Genomic DNA, 18236 nt, shown 5'->3' with positions numbered 1-18236 from the left:
TACATTTGATTCATGACTAAGAGATGAGTAGTTGTGTATTTCTCTTAATTAAATTTGTGCAGGTTGATTTTCTTCATGTAAATTTTCTGGTCTGAAAAAAATGGTATTATTTATAATATGGACATTCTCACAAACTATGTCAGTAGGCTTTAAAGATTAAAGATGTTTTATTTCATTTTTAAAAATTTGAACACCATTGAAATCGATCAATCAAAAATAATATTTACATTAGGTCATCAAGAGATGGCAAAGCTGCCTTATTTGATCAGAAACATCTTCTTCTTGAGCAGGGTTGCGATTTGCTGATGGTTCTGTGTGTCCCCAACCTCGGCCACCTGCAGTGGAGTTTTCTGCACATTGTTCGTGACCTGCAGGTTAGCCTTCTCACCCTGTGCCCAATTCACCAAGCTCTGCACGCAACCGAGGTGCCCACAGCGGCTGGCATGGTGCAGTGGAGTGTCCTTGTTGTTATCCAGAGCATTGATCTTGGCACCTCTCTGCAGGAGGAGGTCTATCAGAGCGTCATGGCCACGCTCTGACGCCACGTGCAGGGGGGTCCTCCGCCACACATTCTTGTCATCCACATTCTTGTTTTTGCAAGAGGACAGTAGGTCCCCTGCCAATTTTGTGTAGCCATTGGCCGCAGCGTAGTGCAGAGGAGCGCAGCCATCCATGTCCTTGACCCCACACCTTGCCTTACTGGCCAGCAGAGCAGAGGCTGCCTCAGACTTGCCCTCCATGGCTGCCAGGTGTAATGGTGTCTTCTTCTCTTTGTCGACAGCGTTGGCGTCGGCCCCGTGGGAAAGCAGAAGCTGCACCACAGAAGCATCTCCATTGGCAGCGGCATAGTGCAGGGCCAGCTTAGCTTGCTTATCTCTTGCATGGATGTCAGCTTTACCCTTTATCAGCTGGTATACTACCTCCTGATGGCTGTGCTGGCAGGCCACATGAAGCGGTGTCAGGCCTTCTTTAGTGACAGCATTCGCCTTGGCCCCAGCATGCAGCAGTGCCTGTACCAGTGCTGCTCTGTTGTGCAGGGCTGTCAGGTGCAAGGGTGTCTGTTCGTTGTACCCGGCTGTGTTGGCGTCCAGGCCGTTTTCCAGTAGAAGCTGTGTTATTGCAAGACTCCCACTTTGAATGGCCAGATGCAAGGCGGAGTTATGGTTTGGCAGTTTCGCTGCTAGGCTGGCCTTTTTGGCAATCAGTACCCTGAAGGCCTCCACATTGCCCAACTCTGCTGCCAGAAGCAGAGGTGTGTAATGCAGTTCGTTGTGTGTATTAACGTCTGCACCACTGTCTATGAGAGCAGCTATGATCTCTTCCAGGTTCCTCTGCACAGCTTTGAAAAGCGCAGCCTTCATAGTGTCTGGGGTCAGGCCCTTGGTGTGGTCTAGAAGAAGACTGTATATACTTTGGCTGTTTAGGTTAAATGCAGCCTCGATGATGCCAGAGTCTATCTTGGCACCTGCCTCAATAAGAATCTTAGCAGTTTTTTCAGAGCCGTGGTTAACAGCATGAAATAGTGCGGTTTTCTTCTTGTTATCCCTCGCATTCACAGGGGCACCACTTTGCAGAAGGCTCCGCGCTAAACTGCTGTTGTCCTCCACAGCAGCCATGTGCAGAAAGGTTCTCTGATTCTTAAAGTGTCTGTTTTCCTCCTCTACTATGGCTTTGACTGTGCTGAGGTGCCTATTCTGTGCTGCCAAGTGGACAGGTGTTTTGGATTTCTTGTCCAAGGCATAAATGTCAGCCCCAGCCCGCAGCAGTGCCTCTACGCTGGATGTATGGCCCCTCTCAGCAGCCCTATGTAGAGCTGTGCGGCCGTGGCTGTCCTTCATGTCCAACTTGGCCCCTTTACTGAGGAGAAACTCCATGACGGAAACTTGGCCGTGCTGGGCAGCAATGTGTAAGAGGGTCTCCTGGGATGAATTGACCGCGTTGACATCATTGCTTTTTAGAAGGCCGTCCAAAAGAGGGAGATTTCCAGTAGCAGTGGCATCGAATATATCACCAGATTTTTGACGTACTGCCTTTGGTGCTCCTGTTCTTCCATCTGATTGGGTGATCAGTTCCTCCTTGCTGAGCAGAGGCTTCTCATTTCTTTTAGGAACTACCACATCTAAATTCTTCTGAGGGGCCATATCCCAGGTGTGTTTAAGAGAGCCCTTCTGGTCCCTCTCCAATAGGTATCCAATCAGCTGCCTCCGGGCATCGTGCACTGTCTCATTCACGCTGCCCACATATGTTTTAATGCTCTGGTACAGGTCGGGCTCAACGAGTTTCAAACAAGGATAGAAGAAAAGCCTGCATGCTCGCTCACCTTGCGAAACCAGAATGTCCAGCACTCTGGAGTTCTTCTCCTCTCGTGTTCTGTTGTAGGACACCAGGATTTTCTTTTCTGGTGGAAAGACTCCCTTATCGATAAGAAGGTTCAGCAGATGTTCAGTGTTACAAATACCTTCTGCCAATTCTTTCTTTTTTGTCTGAAGAACTTCAACTGCATAAGGATTAGTGAAGAACGTAGTTGAACGCATGTTTGTAAATCTTTTATACTATTAGCCTTCAGACAAAGCAAATATTAAAATGCAAGTTTAGATTATTATGCTTAAAAATTAAGGTTACTGCATGTATGACTATGCTGTTGAATTTGCCAGCCTCTTCTTCCCTGAACACTACTAAAAGCCTGAAGCACACCCTCACTTAGACTAATCTGTTATTCCCACAGCAACCAGGTAAATAGTAAGGCCAGATAAATCACGCCTCTGGCCGTTTCTTTGCCAGATCTCTTTGCAACCTGAAAAACTGTTTGTTGGCCTCTTAAAATTGCAACAAATTGAATATGCTGTATACTGACAAGCTTGACCCTTTTCAGAATAAACTCCTAAAAGATTAAAAAATGGAAACACAGCTTAGCTACTGGGGCATTATTTTTGCATTATTTGCATTCCATACAGTCTATCTAAATACCTGCAGCCTGGCTACTGTTACCATGATTGCAAAGAGTTGCCTTTGTGTATGTGTGTGTGTGTGTGTGTGTGTGTGTGTGTGTGTGTGTGTGTATGTGAGAGAGAGAGAGAGGCAGCAGAGGAATGTAAGTTCAGAGTTCAGAGTCTTTCCCAGCAATAAACAGAAGCTAGACAGCATACAACCACACATACTCACACCAAGAGAACATATAAACACTCCTTCATGAACAAATACCAGTGGTGTAAATATCAGTATTCTGAAGTCAGGCTTAAAGACAATTAGCCACATTTTGTCCATCTGCAACCCCATGTCAAGTTTTACAGTTTGAAGGTACATATGATGGCATAATCAGTGTTCTGACCACAGCATAAAGTGCAGGTGCACTATGATATGATAACCAGTACTGATTGCAGTGGAGCACATTGACAACAAATAACAAAGTTTATAGAACTGGGGGAATAAACTAAGCAAGTTGTGAAGATACTCATGGGGTCGTATTGATTTGTTCAACTTTGGCCTCAAAGAAATTAAAAGCAATGTATGTCTTTTCATGCACTGATCCACATCTTAAGCCTAAGCTGTTCAGAAAGTAGACTACCTGTGTCTGGAGGTTTCTAGACTTATGTCTTCCCTGGGGCTTTGTTGCTGCTCAAGCAGCCATGTGATGAGTGTAACTCAGAGAGTACTTCGTCATAAAAAAAACACCTTCACCTTTGTATTCATTTTTATAATGTCAGTTTTATGGCATATGTTTTTCAAAGGCAAAAAGTCAGTATTAAAAATTAAAATGTGCTTTGGTTGGATTTAAAAAAGAATGTAGTTCAGATTTTTTAGTTAAAATCTTACAAGACTCAATTTTCTCTATTAAGTATAAATAGTTTAAATGTATTGTTGGTGTTCCCAAGAATAATGTGATTAAACCATGATGTTTACTTTCTGTTTCATATCAATTATTTTCAAAGCATAGCTGTACCTAGAAAGACTGGACTGTTGAGCTGTCTTTCGGCCAACTGGGTAGTTTTCCACTATGGTAGGTCTGGCCTTCTCCTCTTTCTACAGAGGCGGGAGATTGATATTTTTATACGATCACACTGTGACCACCCAGAATACATGTGAAGCGCCACACTAAATTTAGACATGTGTCTCCCCTCTCCAGCAGACAGAACTATGACCCACTCTAGGCCTCTGCTTTCCACACTCTGAGGATGTCCCATATATGAACTGTGTGTACACTCTGCTCTGAGACTGATTGGCAATCCCTCATTTGTGTCTCAGTCATGACTGGTGACACATATACATCTTCACTTTGGGTGTGTGTGTGTGTGTACATATAATGTATACAGAAAACATATGGAGAAATATTAGTCATAATTGAGATTTCAGAGAACAACACTTTCGGTTCAGGAAGTTAAAACGGTATTGTCTTGCTATATAAGACCTTCACCACAGGACGTCCTATAACTCCTTTAAAGGAAGCTATCTGTTAGTCAGCCCTCTGGCTCTTTATTCAATTGATATGTTAATGTTACAGTCAGGTTGGCCTGATTGCAGCTAGTGACTGTCGTATTTTAAAATTTCAAGTGAATTATTATTATTATTATTATTATTATCATCATTATTGTTATTATTATTATTATTATTATTATTGATTGGGTTGTCACCATCTAGTTTTCCTGTTTTAAAAACAGATGGAGGAACTTTCGTCCAGTATGAATTTAATTAAAGTAATTCAGTATAATACTTACATCGAACTTTAAATCATTGTAATGAAGATTAATGAATTAAGCACATTTAGTTTTTATTATTTATTCGTTTTATTTATTTTATGTTGCTGCCGTAGTCAGGGGTGAACACAAGATTGGTTTCTGTCTCACCCACTTAATATTCTGCATTCATACAAACTCCACTACTTTAGAAATACTGAACATAAAACTCCCGCAGGACCATAAATCTCCCGCGGGATATCTGCCGTGGTCTCGGTACTACAGTACAGTACCTCTGTAATTTATCTCGGTTTAGATTAGGAGTGTGTTCCAGTAATACACGCCCTCTATCTGTCGAAATGACGTAGCTCTTCCGACCGTTCTCTTGCCTTATATGGTTAGGTAGGTTCCGACTTTCCGGTATGATGTCATTCTTTTCCCAAGTTAGGGCAGCCAAATCAAAGACAATTTTACAGAATAATAGACTACGTTTGGATTAATAAAACGAACACATTTACAAGTTATCTCTGAGACTGTGGCTGTTTAAATCCCATCACAATTCAAATCACCAGTTCAACCAATTTATGCTGGACGAGAAAAAATACGTTCACAAATTCGCAATTTTGAAAACTGACCTGTGATAACGTTTCATTTAAAGAACATTTTCGTTCTGATGTCCTTCTGTCTCGTGATACTCTTTGTGCCTGAAGCCTTCACTATAAAACACATTTCATCCACCAGTGAATATTAATTATACCAACAAGGTCTGGAATATTTGATTAAAATAATAATAATAATAATAGTAGGCTACACTGAAAATATCTCAGTAAATTATATGTGCCCCTGTCAGTAGGCTAACTGTTTTCGTATTAGTCGAGTGAGTCGTTAGTGGTAAAGAGTTTGAATTTATTAATCACGTTGCGGATGCATTGAGTCGGGGTTCCTGAAGAGCTTTGCCTCCCTCTGCTGGATGAAAAGTTAACTTTGACGAAAGCGACATTTCATTTCGACGTCAACAAACACACTTTGCTTAGGTTTATGGAGACTATTCTATCAGCAGGTGCACACATCTGAAATGGTGCTAAAGCCTTCTTAACTTTAAAAGAAGAAGAATCTATTATTGTCATTATAATGAAGATCACGTACGATTTGTATAATAGCGTACAGCCTATACGTCACTTCATGGGTCATATTTATTATGTTGAGTGTGCGTATCATTTCTAAACAAGTAACTATATCACATTCACCTGGATCTAATCATATGCTCTCTTACTTGTGCAGTAAATCCAAGATATCTTGAGAGCATAATTCAACATGATTGAAAATGAATTCCCATTCAGTTTCAGTAAACAGGCCTATCATTGTGCCAGTATCTTTTTTTTATAACGTGAAGGTGTTTACATTTTTGTTACCAGCATTTATAATTATTTGAATAATTTATTTGTTAGATGTTGAGTGTTGTGATGATTTTGAGGTCAGACTGTCGTGTTGACAAGAACGGTATATAAGGTCTTAACCCAAAGTCTCAAATAAAGCAGTAATGTATAATTTTACACTGAAACTTCGTAAGGCGGGCTTAACGTGTGCTTCCGTATATCAGACTGCATATCTTACTCACAATATGTTCCTTTAATGTCACTTTACGTGTTTGCTCTGCTGGCCGTGTACTCCTTGACTCTAGAATGGAATCGCTGACCCTGAGTTCATCAGACGAAATAATGGAGTTTACCTTGTTTATTAGTTGCCTTGGGTCTTCAGGCTAATTGAAGTGTCAGCATCACCTATAGCTTTACTCACAAAACGCATAAAAACTTTGGAATGATACGTTACAGTACTGATTGGCTGTGAACATGATATGCTAAGAGAACTGAAGGAATTTTGCAATCAGTGTTGTAATCAGTAACAGACTATCTCAAAATAATTAATAAATATTGGCCGTTGAGAGCAAATACTAATCAGGTAAAACGTGTGCTTTTGAAGACAAGACATACAGGAACATGCATGGAAACAATACACAGACAATTGCCTTCATTTTAGATACTTTATTATTATGCTTCTTAAATATCGATTAGTTTCCGAGGTTCTCAGAAAACAAACATAAAAAATTATACTGTTTTATTACAAATGGTAAACTTAAGTACTCCAAGTTCATCATATATACAAATAACAATGAGTTAAACCCCATTAAGCAACTTTAGAAAAAGAAATAACTCTTGAAGCTTTTTTCTAACTTAAAGAACAATTCAATACAATTAAGGAAAAAGTACATTTATAACTCAGAAATCAGGCAGCTTTTATCAAAAGTATTCAGCCTTTATAACACGCCTTTCAATTGGCGCAACAATACAGGCAACTATGTCTCTATTGCAGTTTTTGTCTTAATTGTTTTCTTAATACTGAATGATCTTCGAAGGTTAGGTCCATGCAAAACTTGGTCGACGTGAACAAAGTTAAGTCTTTCGTGTATCTTGTCTCAAAACAGCACGAAACAGAACAGTAAGAAGTTGTGCTGTTTGCTGCTGTTTCTTTTGTCACCGACATTCTCAACTTGCGAAATTCTTCCCCTCAGTTGAGTCGGAACTCCTGCGCGCACCGGAGCGCGAAGCACTCGGCCAGGCAGCCCCTCCAGTCATATGCTGCATTCTGTCTGACCGCTGCTATAGCTTGTAGATACAGCCATCAATTTCGTCCTTGTTTTCTCTTTAGGTTAGTCTTTGTCTCGCTCGAAGCTTTCGTTGTTCTCTTTCTCAGAACGTTTGCAACTGTTGTGTCAACATCAGTTGGCATCCGCTGTTGACATGATTCATGACCTTTTGTTTGAGCTGGGCAACCTGCTCCCGGAGCATATTAGCGGTGGACGCCAGTTCAGAGTTCTGGGACTTCAGGCTCTTGACCTTATCTTCCAGTCTAGAAATCCTCTCCAGCTTCCTCTTCCGGCACTTTGAGGCAGCGATTCTGTTCCTCATGCGCTTTCTTTCAGCCTTTATCCGCTCCTGGCTTTCCATATCGATGGGGGACAGTGGAGGGGTCTCACCGGGCATCTCGGGCACTGTCTGCGGCTCCTCTTTAAGCGCCTGCAGCCGGGGGTGTTGAACTGGCAGCTGTGTGCTCATGTGGTGCTGCGGTGGAGCAGTCGAGTAAGTCATGGCGGGATTCGCAGTGCTGTAGCTCGGCGCCGGTGCAGTGCTGATTGCTGGATTGAACGTGTTGAGGTCTGCGTACACCGGTGGATCGGAACGCATGGTGGAGTTGTAAACGGTCCCCCCCGCCATTGAGGAAACAGGTGCCATGGCACTGTTTATACTCGTTTGTGGGGCAGACGTGACACTGGGCGCATTAGGCATGTGTTGGTGATGCAGCTCCGCCAGTGCCCTCACGAAACCCTCAGCAAACCCCTCCTGTTCATCTGTGACGTTCTTCGGACAGAGAAACTGAGTCGGGGTCGGGGTAGTGGTAATCAAGCCGTTGCTTGATTGGATGATGAGTCTCTCCAACTCTGGCGAGGCCAGTTTAAGCAGTCCGACATCTGGCGAAGTCAGAATGTCGTTCGCTTTCGCCCGCAGGTGAGGTTTTAGGGTCCCCGCTGGGTCAGTGAGATTGAGCGTCATGTTTTGTTTCAGGGCTTTGTGGTTGTATCCGTAGCTGGCACTGTCATGCTGGGAGAAGGCAGCGTTCAGCGAGTCATCGTAGAAAGTAGTTTCCATCTTGGTAGACATAGAAGAGTGACCAAAACACAGTTCAAATGTCTTTTACTCACGGGGTTTTCCTCTTTTCTCCTTTGCTTCAGCTGTGGTCTTCAGAGTAAAACTCCGCAAAAGTTCGAGAGAGCAACTAAGAGGTTCTTCCTGCTCAAACGAGCGACTCCGGAGAATTGAAAGACTTCAGTCTTTTACTTTGAAGTTCAAATGGATAACAGTGCGCAGTCTTTATTGTTAGCCCGATGATCTTCAAACTTCAACTGTTGTGAGCGAAACTCTCACAAGTTCGGCGAATCAATGGTTTCCTTCTGAAGAGATGCAAACTAAGATCGCAACAACTTCAAAACTGCCACTACAGTGCTGTTCCGAGGCGTTCAGACAGTAATCTGAAGAAAGCTGCTAAGTGCTAAAGTTTATATTTGGTTTATACACCTCTTTAGGGTAAGGTGTTTTACTCTGCTATGATCTGTATACTCTGAGCTCTTCCAGCGTGGAGGCAAACCTTATCTGCTACTGCTGCCACACTAAAAATAGCAATGATGTCATGCCTGAAGTCTCTTATTGGCTGGAGGCGATGTGCTGGGCGTTCCGTTATTTTCAGATAAGGCGCGTTGCCTAGACGACCACCCAGAAGATTCTTCTTCTCGCAGTGGCTGATGGGATGAGGTAATGCTGTAAGTCGAAAAACGGTGCATTGTGGGATTACGTATTGTTTTTGAATATCTGGTTACCCGCTTAGCTTTACAGTCAGTGGCGGGATATATATAATTGTTAAAGGGCTAGGCTCACATAATTCTCAAGTACTTTATTTGTTATAATGACTTAAATGTTCTAAATGTTTTATCACTAAATAACATATACTTCAATAAAGTACATTTATCAAGTTAGTTAAATTATTTTCTATTGATTTCATAAAGCAAGAAAAGTAGATTACTTAAGTCTCTTACTTCATATATAATTTACAATTTTTGTGTGTTATTTATAACATTGTCTTTCGAAAATGACATTTCTTCATGTGCATGTAAGGACAAGGTGGGTTAGCGGAGTTCATTTGCCAAAACAAGGCCAATCAATGTATCAGGTCGTCTGCTTCCAAATTACCGTGGAAAAGTCCAGTTGCCCTTGCGTTTTGAGACTAATAGAATGAAAAAGGGGGCGTGTTTACCACAGAGTAACAGCATGCCTTGCAGTGCCTCACTTGTCTCTATGACACAGTTTGAGAAATCCTCTCAAAAGTTCGGACAGCTCTGATAAAAGACAGTCAATCTAAAATTGTTCAAATCATTATGACGTCTTAACTTCAATGAAATAGAAGTTCCTTGTTATATTTAGCTTGCATTCTCATAAATACATAGGTGTCTTGGCGGTATTGTTCATCTTTGGTGCATCCTTCAATTACTTTTTTTTCTATTTAGAAGCGCTGATACTGCTGTAATGGTCAGCTACAGGCAAATATTACTGATTTTTACACATTGTATTTAACCAGACTATTGTTGTTATTTTCATAGCGTATACCACCTGTAAAATAAGTACATAAAATATGACATTGTGCTGTGCCTATCCACATCCCAAGGTAATAATTCATCTTTTCACATTTTTGTAGCTATAGATTGCATTGTTCCAATTACAATGTGAGACCCGAGTTAAGCTGTCCTGCTTAGAGCTAGTATTGAACTTGTGTTAACTGAGTATGAGCAGTGCAGTAAAACCCAGTGCAGCTGAAGAAATGCAGTTCTGATTGTGATTCCCACCTTTAAGTAAACACAAATGCTGTTTTCCTCCAGTCACCATCTTTGGGCTGAATGATAGTACTCAAAGGAAAAAAAAAACATATTCACAACTTTTGTGTAAGCATATAACAGCTGAGTGTGGTAGTTAAAAAGATAAAAAGCTATTCAGCCTTATACTTTTGAGTTCACACAGAGCCTGTGACCAAACTGAAGGGCAACTAAGGCTGATGTCACTTTGTTTTTGTTTTTTTCTTCTTCTTCTAAATTTTCCCATATGTAAACATTGTGATTTGTCCAGGTGGGTCTACATAAACAGCTTTAATTGCTTCATAGCCTACTACTTTCATGTTTCACGTTTCCAGTTAATAAGAAACAACACAAATGTGATATTTCGATTATCTTTCGGCATCATACACTAACAACATACATCTAGGAAGGTGCAGAGTTTGTGGAGAGTTACCGCGTTTATTCGTTTTTAATCGTGGCTCGAAGTTTGCGTATGCCCCTGAGCAATTTCACTTTGTTGCAACAGCCGCTACGTACGGTGCTGTTGAATCGGCACGTAAACATGACGCTGCACTTGAGTTGGTTGTGAAAACTCTGGTGTTATTTGTGTAAATGTCAATGTTACTGTATCCTATCCACAAACGAATAGCCAACATAAACCTAAGAAACATGAGAAAGAAATTTAGCTCAATCGCAATGAAAACTACCGCCGGCACTGCGGCACTCACACGTAGACAGAACACTAAATGTTTTGTATGCTATCTAGCTAGCTACAACTACTTGCTGGCTTGTTCCTCAAATGGTTTCACTCCAAGCTAAGTAGCTACCTACAGGAGGAACAGCTACTTGAAGTAACTGTGGTAGGTAAAGATGCTTTATAGGATGTGAAGGCTATATGTACAGGTAGTTAATACGCGGGATGGCACATCAGGCAAGTTAACTCGAGAACGCTATTTTAGCGCCAGTAGATTAGGTCAGGAAGGCGCCTCTTCAGTGTTTGAAAATTCCCCATTGTCCAAACGTCAATGAGTGTTCACCTTGCGATGCGTTACAGTACTTTAAAAAATATGCGCATGTAGTTCTAACAGGTCCTTGCATGTGCTTATGGCATCGTCCTTTGGACATTTTCGACTGTTCTCAGCTACCCGGTGTTCAGAATCAGACGGAAAAGCTTGCACTGAAGATGTACACTTTGAAAAGTTACAGTTAAACACGTAATATAACAAGGGATAAAACATACGAACACCACTGATGGTCGATTTCATTGGTGCAATTATGCAGGGTTATCTTGATTGGTAGATGCATTCCTGATGCGTCTCGTGTTTCCATCACACCGAATCTTTCCATAGTCTCCGTGTATATTGACCGATTCAGTTGACTTGTAATGAAATAACAAAATTTATTTCACACAGTCAGACTCATTCTGTTTGTTCAATTCAGCGACGTGTTTCAGGTAAAAAAAGAAAAGAAAAACAGAGAGACAGTGCCCGTCTCCAGTTTAATGCTCTGCCATTTACCTTTGGTATATGCTGTATTTTTGGAGATGACAGACAGGCATTAGCAAAAAGCAATACTAATTGGGAATTTCATCATGGATTTGTTGAATTTTACCAGCTGAACTAGCTCAATTCAGCGACTGTTTACGAATTACACCAAATTCCAACAAGTCATGTTATTTTACAGCAGGTGTGTTTTAAATGTGAGTTGTTTCCATGATTGGAATTCGCATACAAGAATTGGTCTCATTCTTAATTTAGATGACATTTTAATTATGGGTAGATTTGTTGACAGCATTCGGTTGTTCGGTTGGCTGTTGTTTAGAGTACTTTGTCCAAAGCTAAGGATAGAAAAATTAACTAAAGGTTATGTAAGTTTTGATTTGCCAGTGACTAAAATTTTTTTAAGCAAGTGCACTGGAGACCTCCTTGGTTGAAATCCTACTCCATTCACAATTTCCACTGGATATATGGTTCTAATGGGATGTAATGGGTGTAAATATCTGGTGTAAGTACTGCCTGTCTTGAAGCATAACACAAAAAATTCCCCCACAAGATTTGCAATGAAATAAAAAATAAGGCCAAAGGAGATGTGCCATTTGGAGGGTATGACAGTCAGTTTGGGATGGAAAACCACCCTTAAAAGGAATTAAAAAGGTGGAAGACTGGAGTAATTGCATTTATTCCTGTCCCTAGACACCCAACTGAAAAACTGTTCACCTTTCTTTTTGTTGCGGAAAAACAAAACAGAACAACAAAACAATGCTTCCGTCTCTGCTGGAGTGTGTTGGCAAATCAACAGGAGTCAATCTGTAGCTGAGATTAATGTCACAAGATCCACTACCCTTAGGCTACACAATACATTCTCAGCAGTTTTTAGGCCTAATAACAGTTCTGGTTGTGAACATGTCTGCATTTGCACATGTGTTTTCTTAGATTCTTTGATAAGAAGAATCAAATCAATTGTTTTGTAACTGTATGGTTTGCTGGGCCTGTTGGGACAATGTTAGGAATGGTGTCTTCAGTGTTGATTTACAGGCAGAAACCTATTGGTGGTGGTTCTCACAATGAATGAAAATATATTCAAAATACTCGAATCCTCATTTCATTTTTATTCACCTTCCCTTTAATATGTATTACCGGTACTTGTAAAACTACTATCTTCTCAGTTAGTCTGGATTAGAGTGCTCATAGAGGCATACAGTATTTTTCAAATAAACAAGAAATAAAAGCAGGTAAACTACATAAATGAGGCAGTGAAACACTAACAATGTATTTTTTGAGTGCACGGCATATACTTGTTTCTAAAGATAGGGAATAATTCTTGGACAGTTATGCTTTTGCTTTAAATGTCTTGTGATTTTACTGTGCATATAAGATTGTGTTGCCCACTGGTCTAGTAAATTATAAATGGAGCATTGAGGAAAATGACAGTTTATATACTTAAATACACTGGATAGTCTTCCTCAGGCAACAACAGGTGTCGACCTATCAAACAAGATTGTGTGTAGTCCATGATGTTACCACAGTCATCTGTCAGAGGTGTCCTATCAATCATTTGTCATTCATAAATACATTTTTGTGTTATTGCTCACTCATAATGAGAGGCAATAGTGTTTTGATAAGTGGGTATATTTGTCCCCGTATTACTTTTTATATGTCAGAACAAGTACCATAGAGGAAATGAAAGCCCCCAAGTTCCTTGAGAGAGTGGAAAGTGAAAGCGAACCCTTCGTAGATCATAAAATCACCTTATCCACCGTCAGACCACAGACTCTGAGGAATCAGAGCTAATGGTCTGCCTGCCTTTTCTGTTGTGCTTTTCAGGGGTTAATGATGCTATGAGTGGGGCCAGCTCTGGAGCTTAAGCCTTGTTCATGGCCTTGATTATGTTCCTGTGAAGAGGGGACAGCTGGACTAAGGGTGGAGTTATTGGACTATGCAATGCTACATTGTCGTTACATTTGAACAGAATTGACAAGCACAGTTATAGTTTACTATAGTTACATGTAGTTATTTGTCAGTCATGTTTTAGGGATGGAGGGTCTGTGTAACTTAATGTCATGTTGTCTAGCTTGAAAGACAGTATCACTTGAATGAGTGGAATTGAAAAATGCAAGTAAAATCAAAACGAAATAACACCAAAAAAAAAAAAAAAAAAACAGAAAAAGGAATCCAAGTAAACCTTCCTCAAGCAATAAATGATGGATTCCTTGTGTTTGTATGTCTTATGATCCTCCTTCAGTGTTGTCGTACTGTCATTGGAGCAAGCCACAATATTCTGTTTCTTCCTTGGCGGGATCACATTTTGCATCAAAAGCCACAGTTCTCATTTCTGAAAAATGGTGGATACACTGCATAAACACAGGGGCTTCCCGAGGCTGCGCTTAAGTTGCCTGGCCTCCCCAGGGCTCAAGTGCAGCACCACCCAGCCACTCTTTAAGCTGTCTGTGGAGCTGCCAGCCAAGGGGGGCAGCGCACAACTCACTGGCTTCCTTAAGCTCACGGAAAGTGGAGTTATGTTTAGGCAATGTAATTTTAACAAGATCACACTCCCAATCTCACATATCCATATACTGTGTGCAGCTTGTTTAGTTTGTCATCTGGCCTGTCACAAGTTAAAGCGGCTCACAGGAGCTGGAATTGTCTCCACGGTGGTCTTCGTCTGTGGTGGGTCTGGTGGAAACACTGTCCGTTTACCTTCACTGTACACTGAGCCCATAATCCCTGTCGTGATGTACTGAGACTGTAAAAACAGGATCCTCAAGCATTTCATATGAACAAAATCACTGTTATTTTCCCTATGACCTGTAAAAATATCTGTATTTGTGGCAGTTGCCTCGTAGGAGTCAGCAGTAAGCTGATGCTCTGTCAGAAGTTAATTGCGCAGTTTCAAATGTTGTTTGTACAGAAATGTAGTCATGTAAGCAGGATATCTTTTTGGTGTAATATTTGTTTGTATACTCATGTATAACCATCAAAACATTAAGAAAAAGAAAAAAAAATTCACAAAAAGAATCAATGGATGTTATCTCTACATGTCCTCCAAGTGTGTCCAACATCACTGGGTCACTGAGCTGGTTTCAGAGATTTCTTTATCACTCTTCAAAACTGTTTTAATGTCTAGTAGTAATTTGACATTTGCCGTCTGAGTAACTGACACTCTTACTATTTGTACAGCTGTGCATTATAATTGAAAGTGCACTTTTCAAAGATTTCAGATTTGATACACATCTTGTAATGTATAATTTATTGTACCATGGTTTGTAATACTGTAATGTCCTAACCAACAGCAGAAATATCAAGAGGATCACTTAAAGGAGAGTACATGTTTTATTATAATCACTGTGTTCCTACACAAACCCCCTATGTATTCTTCCTGGTTCCTGTGTAAGTGACTGTAATTTGTGGTCTAGTTCATGGACCTGCTGTTTCTCACCAGAAAACAATGGTGTTTCAGTGGGGAGGGTAACTGCCACTAACTAATGCTGTCATGTCCTCCCCTCTCTGTCTGGGTTTCTCTTCCTTGCCCAATCTTTATAACTGTCTTTAGCTTTTAATGTGTAAATCTGTCTCTGGGCACTTACTGAATGGAGAGATGTACCTGGGGCGGATGACCCAGATGTAAAACACTGTTGTCTTCTTCTGTGAAACTGCACAAGAGAACTTTTATGAAGTTCCAATGATTTATGTCTAATTTGAGCTTGAGGCAGTGTATGCTTCTGCCAGGATTTTATGCTCTCAGAAGAATGTTCCCAGTGTTGACTTGTAGAGAACTTTTCTCAGGATTTTATTTTGTTTTTTATTTTTCATTGGTTTGCTGAGTCTCATGGAAGGACTTAAGTGCAGTTATGTATTTTTAGTATAGACAGGCCTGTCAGGCACCCTGAATCTCTAGTGGCTGAAGATGTCAAATACCTTGGTCCCGAAAGGCCTGAGGTTCTCCTCCTACCTGATTATTTAATTGATTCAAATGATGAGATCATTTACTAAATTGCGGTTAATGTTCCGCATACGTCCATTTCATTTTGGGTTTGTCTCCGTGTGAGGTGGAGTTCTAGAAAAAGAACAGCAAGTGCGCGATGAAGAGCGGAACTAGTCTGACTCTTGGACTCATTCATTCATACAGTTCTGTAACACATGCTCATGGGAAGGACAGAGCACTGTTTGCTCACAAGGATGCACAGTAGCGCTTGAAAAATTCATTTTTGCTCATTCATCTATTCATGGTCCTCTTATTTTGAATTAAACATTATTAATTAATCATAAGGTGTCGTAGCCATCCATGTTGTACTTGAGGACAAAAACAAGGACAAGAATACAGAGGCCAATTCTGAATTCTGACTATGAATCAAAAATACAATTTTTGTCATTTTATCAGCTAATGTTGGTTGGACTTTGTTGACAATTCCAAATGTTTCATGACTGCGCAAAGGATTCCAGTGCAATAAGGTGTAACAAGTTGGAAAACCCAGTTTTATAACCAAAGACTTTAACTTTTAATAAGTTTCAAATCTCAAGAAGCATGGCAAAATACAATATACCAAGATTTCGCTAGGAATGATGCCTGAAAACTCAACTCTCATGGTTGTCTACACCAGAACACCGGTGTTTTGTGTTCTTTGTTTCAAACCTCCATCTCAACGCCAATCAGCTTCTCGAATATCCCCACATGTATAGCATAAGTCAGTATCCTATGCCTAGGTCAACTTCATTTCAAATGTATTATGGTTTGGGGGCTATTAAAAAGTCACATTTATTAGTTTCAATTCAGACGTGTGGCTGCCTGTGGTTGGAAAATGCAACCCCTGGCATTCTGATGGCTGCGAGGGTATTTATTGAACTTCTACACCAGAGACTAAGAAAATACTCTTGTATCCCCAGCCCAATTCCACAGTCCATGGGCACTCACCACAGAGCTGGCACCACTTGCACCAAAGGCTGCTGTGGTCTCAGATCCTCCATATCGGGTCAGCACCCCCTGGGTTTCTCTCCCATCTGTGGAGCATGTCTGTCTGTTGAGGCTCTTGTATGAGAGGGACATACAATGTGGTATGGTTAGGGGAACATTTTTTAGTAAATCATTCTCTGTCATGTAATGTGTATATGGGTAAGGTTATGATTGACACTCAAACTATGCTTAGAATTTTGTGATTGATTGTTCATCATGTGGACCTTGGACAAAAGGATTGTGATAATATTGTTTCCCCTTGTAAATCAGAATTCCCGTTAGAGACAGTAGGCTTGGTAAGTACTGACTGGCAAAGTAATCGGTAAAGCTGAATTAAATGTAAGGCAATTGTGGACCTGATAAATCAATTTCAGATTACACATCCGTACTTTGTCAAGAGTGTGATAAGAAATAAGTTGTGCAGTTAATGTAACCCAAACGGTTACTATAGTAGAATGAGCCCAAGTCAAAACACTGCTGTCAGAATATCACTCGAAACTTGAACTCATTTAGAGTTTGTGGACAATGTTGTTTTTTGTGTGATTCCAAGGGGAGGCTTTTGTTATGTTGAACAGTTGGTACAAGATTTGTTGGGTGTTCCCTTATGAATGTATTTAAAATTTTCAGCCTAGTATGCAAAAAGACTTTTTTCTATGACAATGAGGGACACGCACACACACACAGACATACCCTTATAATTTCTGATGGTACATGTCATGGAAGCTGTGGGATGATCAGTTTTGCATCATCAGGTGGGCTGTTAGAGGTATTCTCTGTGGCCTAGCAAAGTTCAAGACCTTCTCCACAGCACTTCAACCCCCATGAGTCTCCACGCACATTCACACTGAGGGCTGTATTCCATTTCCACCTTAGTGGGGCCCACATGCACGCTCACGTCTGTTGCCGTTTGAAGTAGATGTGTACCAGACTGATCTGGGTCGGTTCACAGAAACAAAAGGCAGTGGCGTCTGAGTGGCAGGAAGAAATGCAGGATGGTAACATCTGTGTATGTGTTTTCATAAAGGTGATAGTATTTCTTAACGGCTCTTCTGACAGTTTCTACAGCAAAGGTGCACAGTGCACACTTACAGGATATGGGTGATTTGCGCACCCGCAAAACATACCCACCCGCAGCTGTACGTTTGGTGACTCACGCAGCTTTGGAGGAATTCATGGCTGAAACAACAATTACATCAGTTACATGGCAACATGGTAGATTTGTGACATCGCAAGCACATTTCTGCTGGCCCTCTTGGTTAGACATCGCAGATAATGCTGAACTTAGCAACCATGCAATATTGGGAAGTGCATGTGCTGTAAAATGACGTGATTGTATATGAAAGTTTAACTGACAGTATATTAGTATACCAGACTTTCTTTTTAAATATCACCAAGCCAAATCATTTCCCTGATTATTACGACAAAAGTAGGAAGGAAAAGACAGCAGGAGTTGGGCAGGTGCTGATATGCAGTGTGAGTAATCGCTTGCATCCATCCAGTCCACCCACATTTTCCCATTCTCCATGAATGACACATAGGCAAACATGCTGGCATCCTCACATTTACACAGGTGTTCATGAACGTTCACACACATGCAGCCTTACACACAGACACACGCACACATGCAGTCTCACATACAGATATACACACATACATGTAAATGTGGAATGTAGAATATGATGACA

At 40.9% G+C, this 18236-nt stretch overlaps 2 protein-coding genes across 2 annotated transcripts; both read right to left on the bottom strand.

Moving 5' to 3' along the window:
• Nucleotides 1-257: 257 nt before the first annotated feature.
• Nucleotides 258-2534, bottom strand: LOC118771698 (CARD- and ANK-containing Inflammasome Adaptor Protein). Its single transcript, XM_036519708.1, has one exon. It carries the CDS (start codon nt 2532-2534, stop codon nt 258-260), a length of 2277 nt encoding a protein of 758 aa, XP_036375601.1.
• A 4849-nt stretch (nt 2535-7383) lies between these two features.
• Nucleotides 7384-8857, bottom strand: jun (Jun proto-oncogene, AP-1 transcription factor subunit). The gene has a single exon (XM_036520717.1). The coding sequence runs from the start codon at nt 8384-8386 to the stop codon at nt 7418-7420; it is 969 nt and encodes a 322-aa protein (XP_036376610.1). The 5' UTR covers nt 8387-8857; the 3' UTR covers nt 7384-7417.
• Between the last annotated feature and the right edge of the window lie 9379 nt (nt 8858-18236).

Source organism: Megalops cyprinoides, chromosome 2 (assembly GCF_013368585.1).
Source record: "Megalops cyprinoides isolate fMegCyp1 chromosome 2, fMegCyp1.pri, whole genome shotgun sequence".
NCBI classification, from domain to species: Eukaryota; Metazoa; Chordata; class Actinopteri; order Elopiformes; family Megalopidae; genus Megalops; species Megalops cyprinoides.
The sequence above is the reverse complement of the archived record's forward strand: the minus strand, read 5'-3'. Positions and strand labels throughout refer to the sequence as shown.

Bases quoted from the DNA above. Each gene is read 5' to 3' on its own strand.
- LOC118771698 (XM_036519708.1), bottom strand. From the start codon at position 2,534: ATGCGTTCAACTACGTTCTTCACTAATCCTTATGCAGTTGAAGTTCTT.
- jun (XM_036520717.1), bottom strand. From the start codon at position 8,386: ATGTCTACCAAGATGGAAACTACTTTCTACGATGACTCGCTGAACGCT.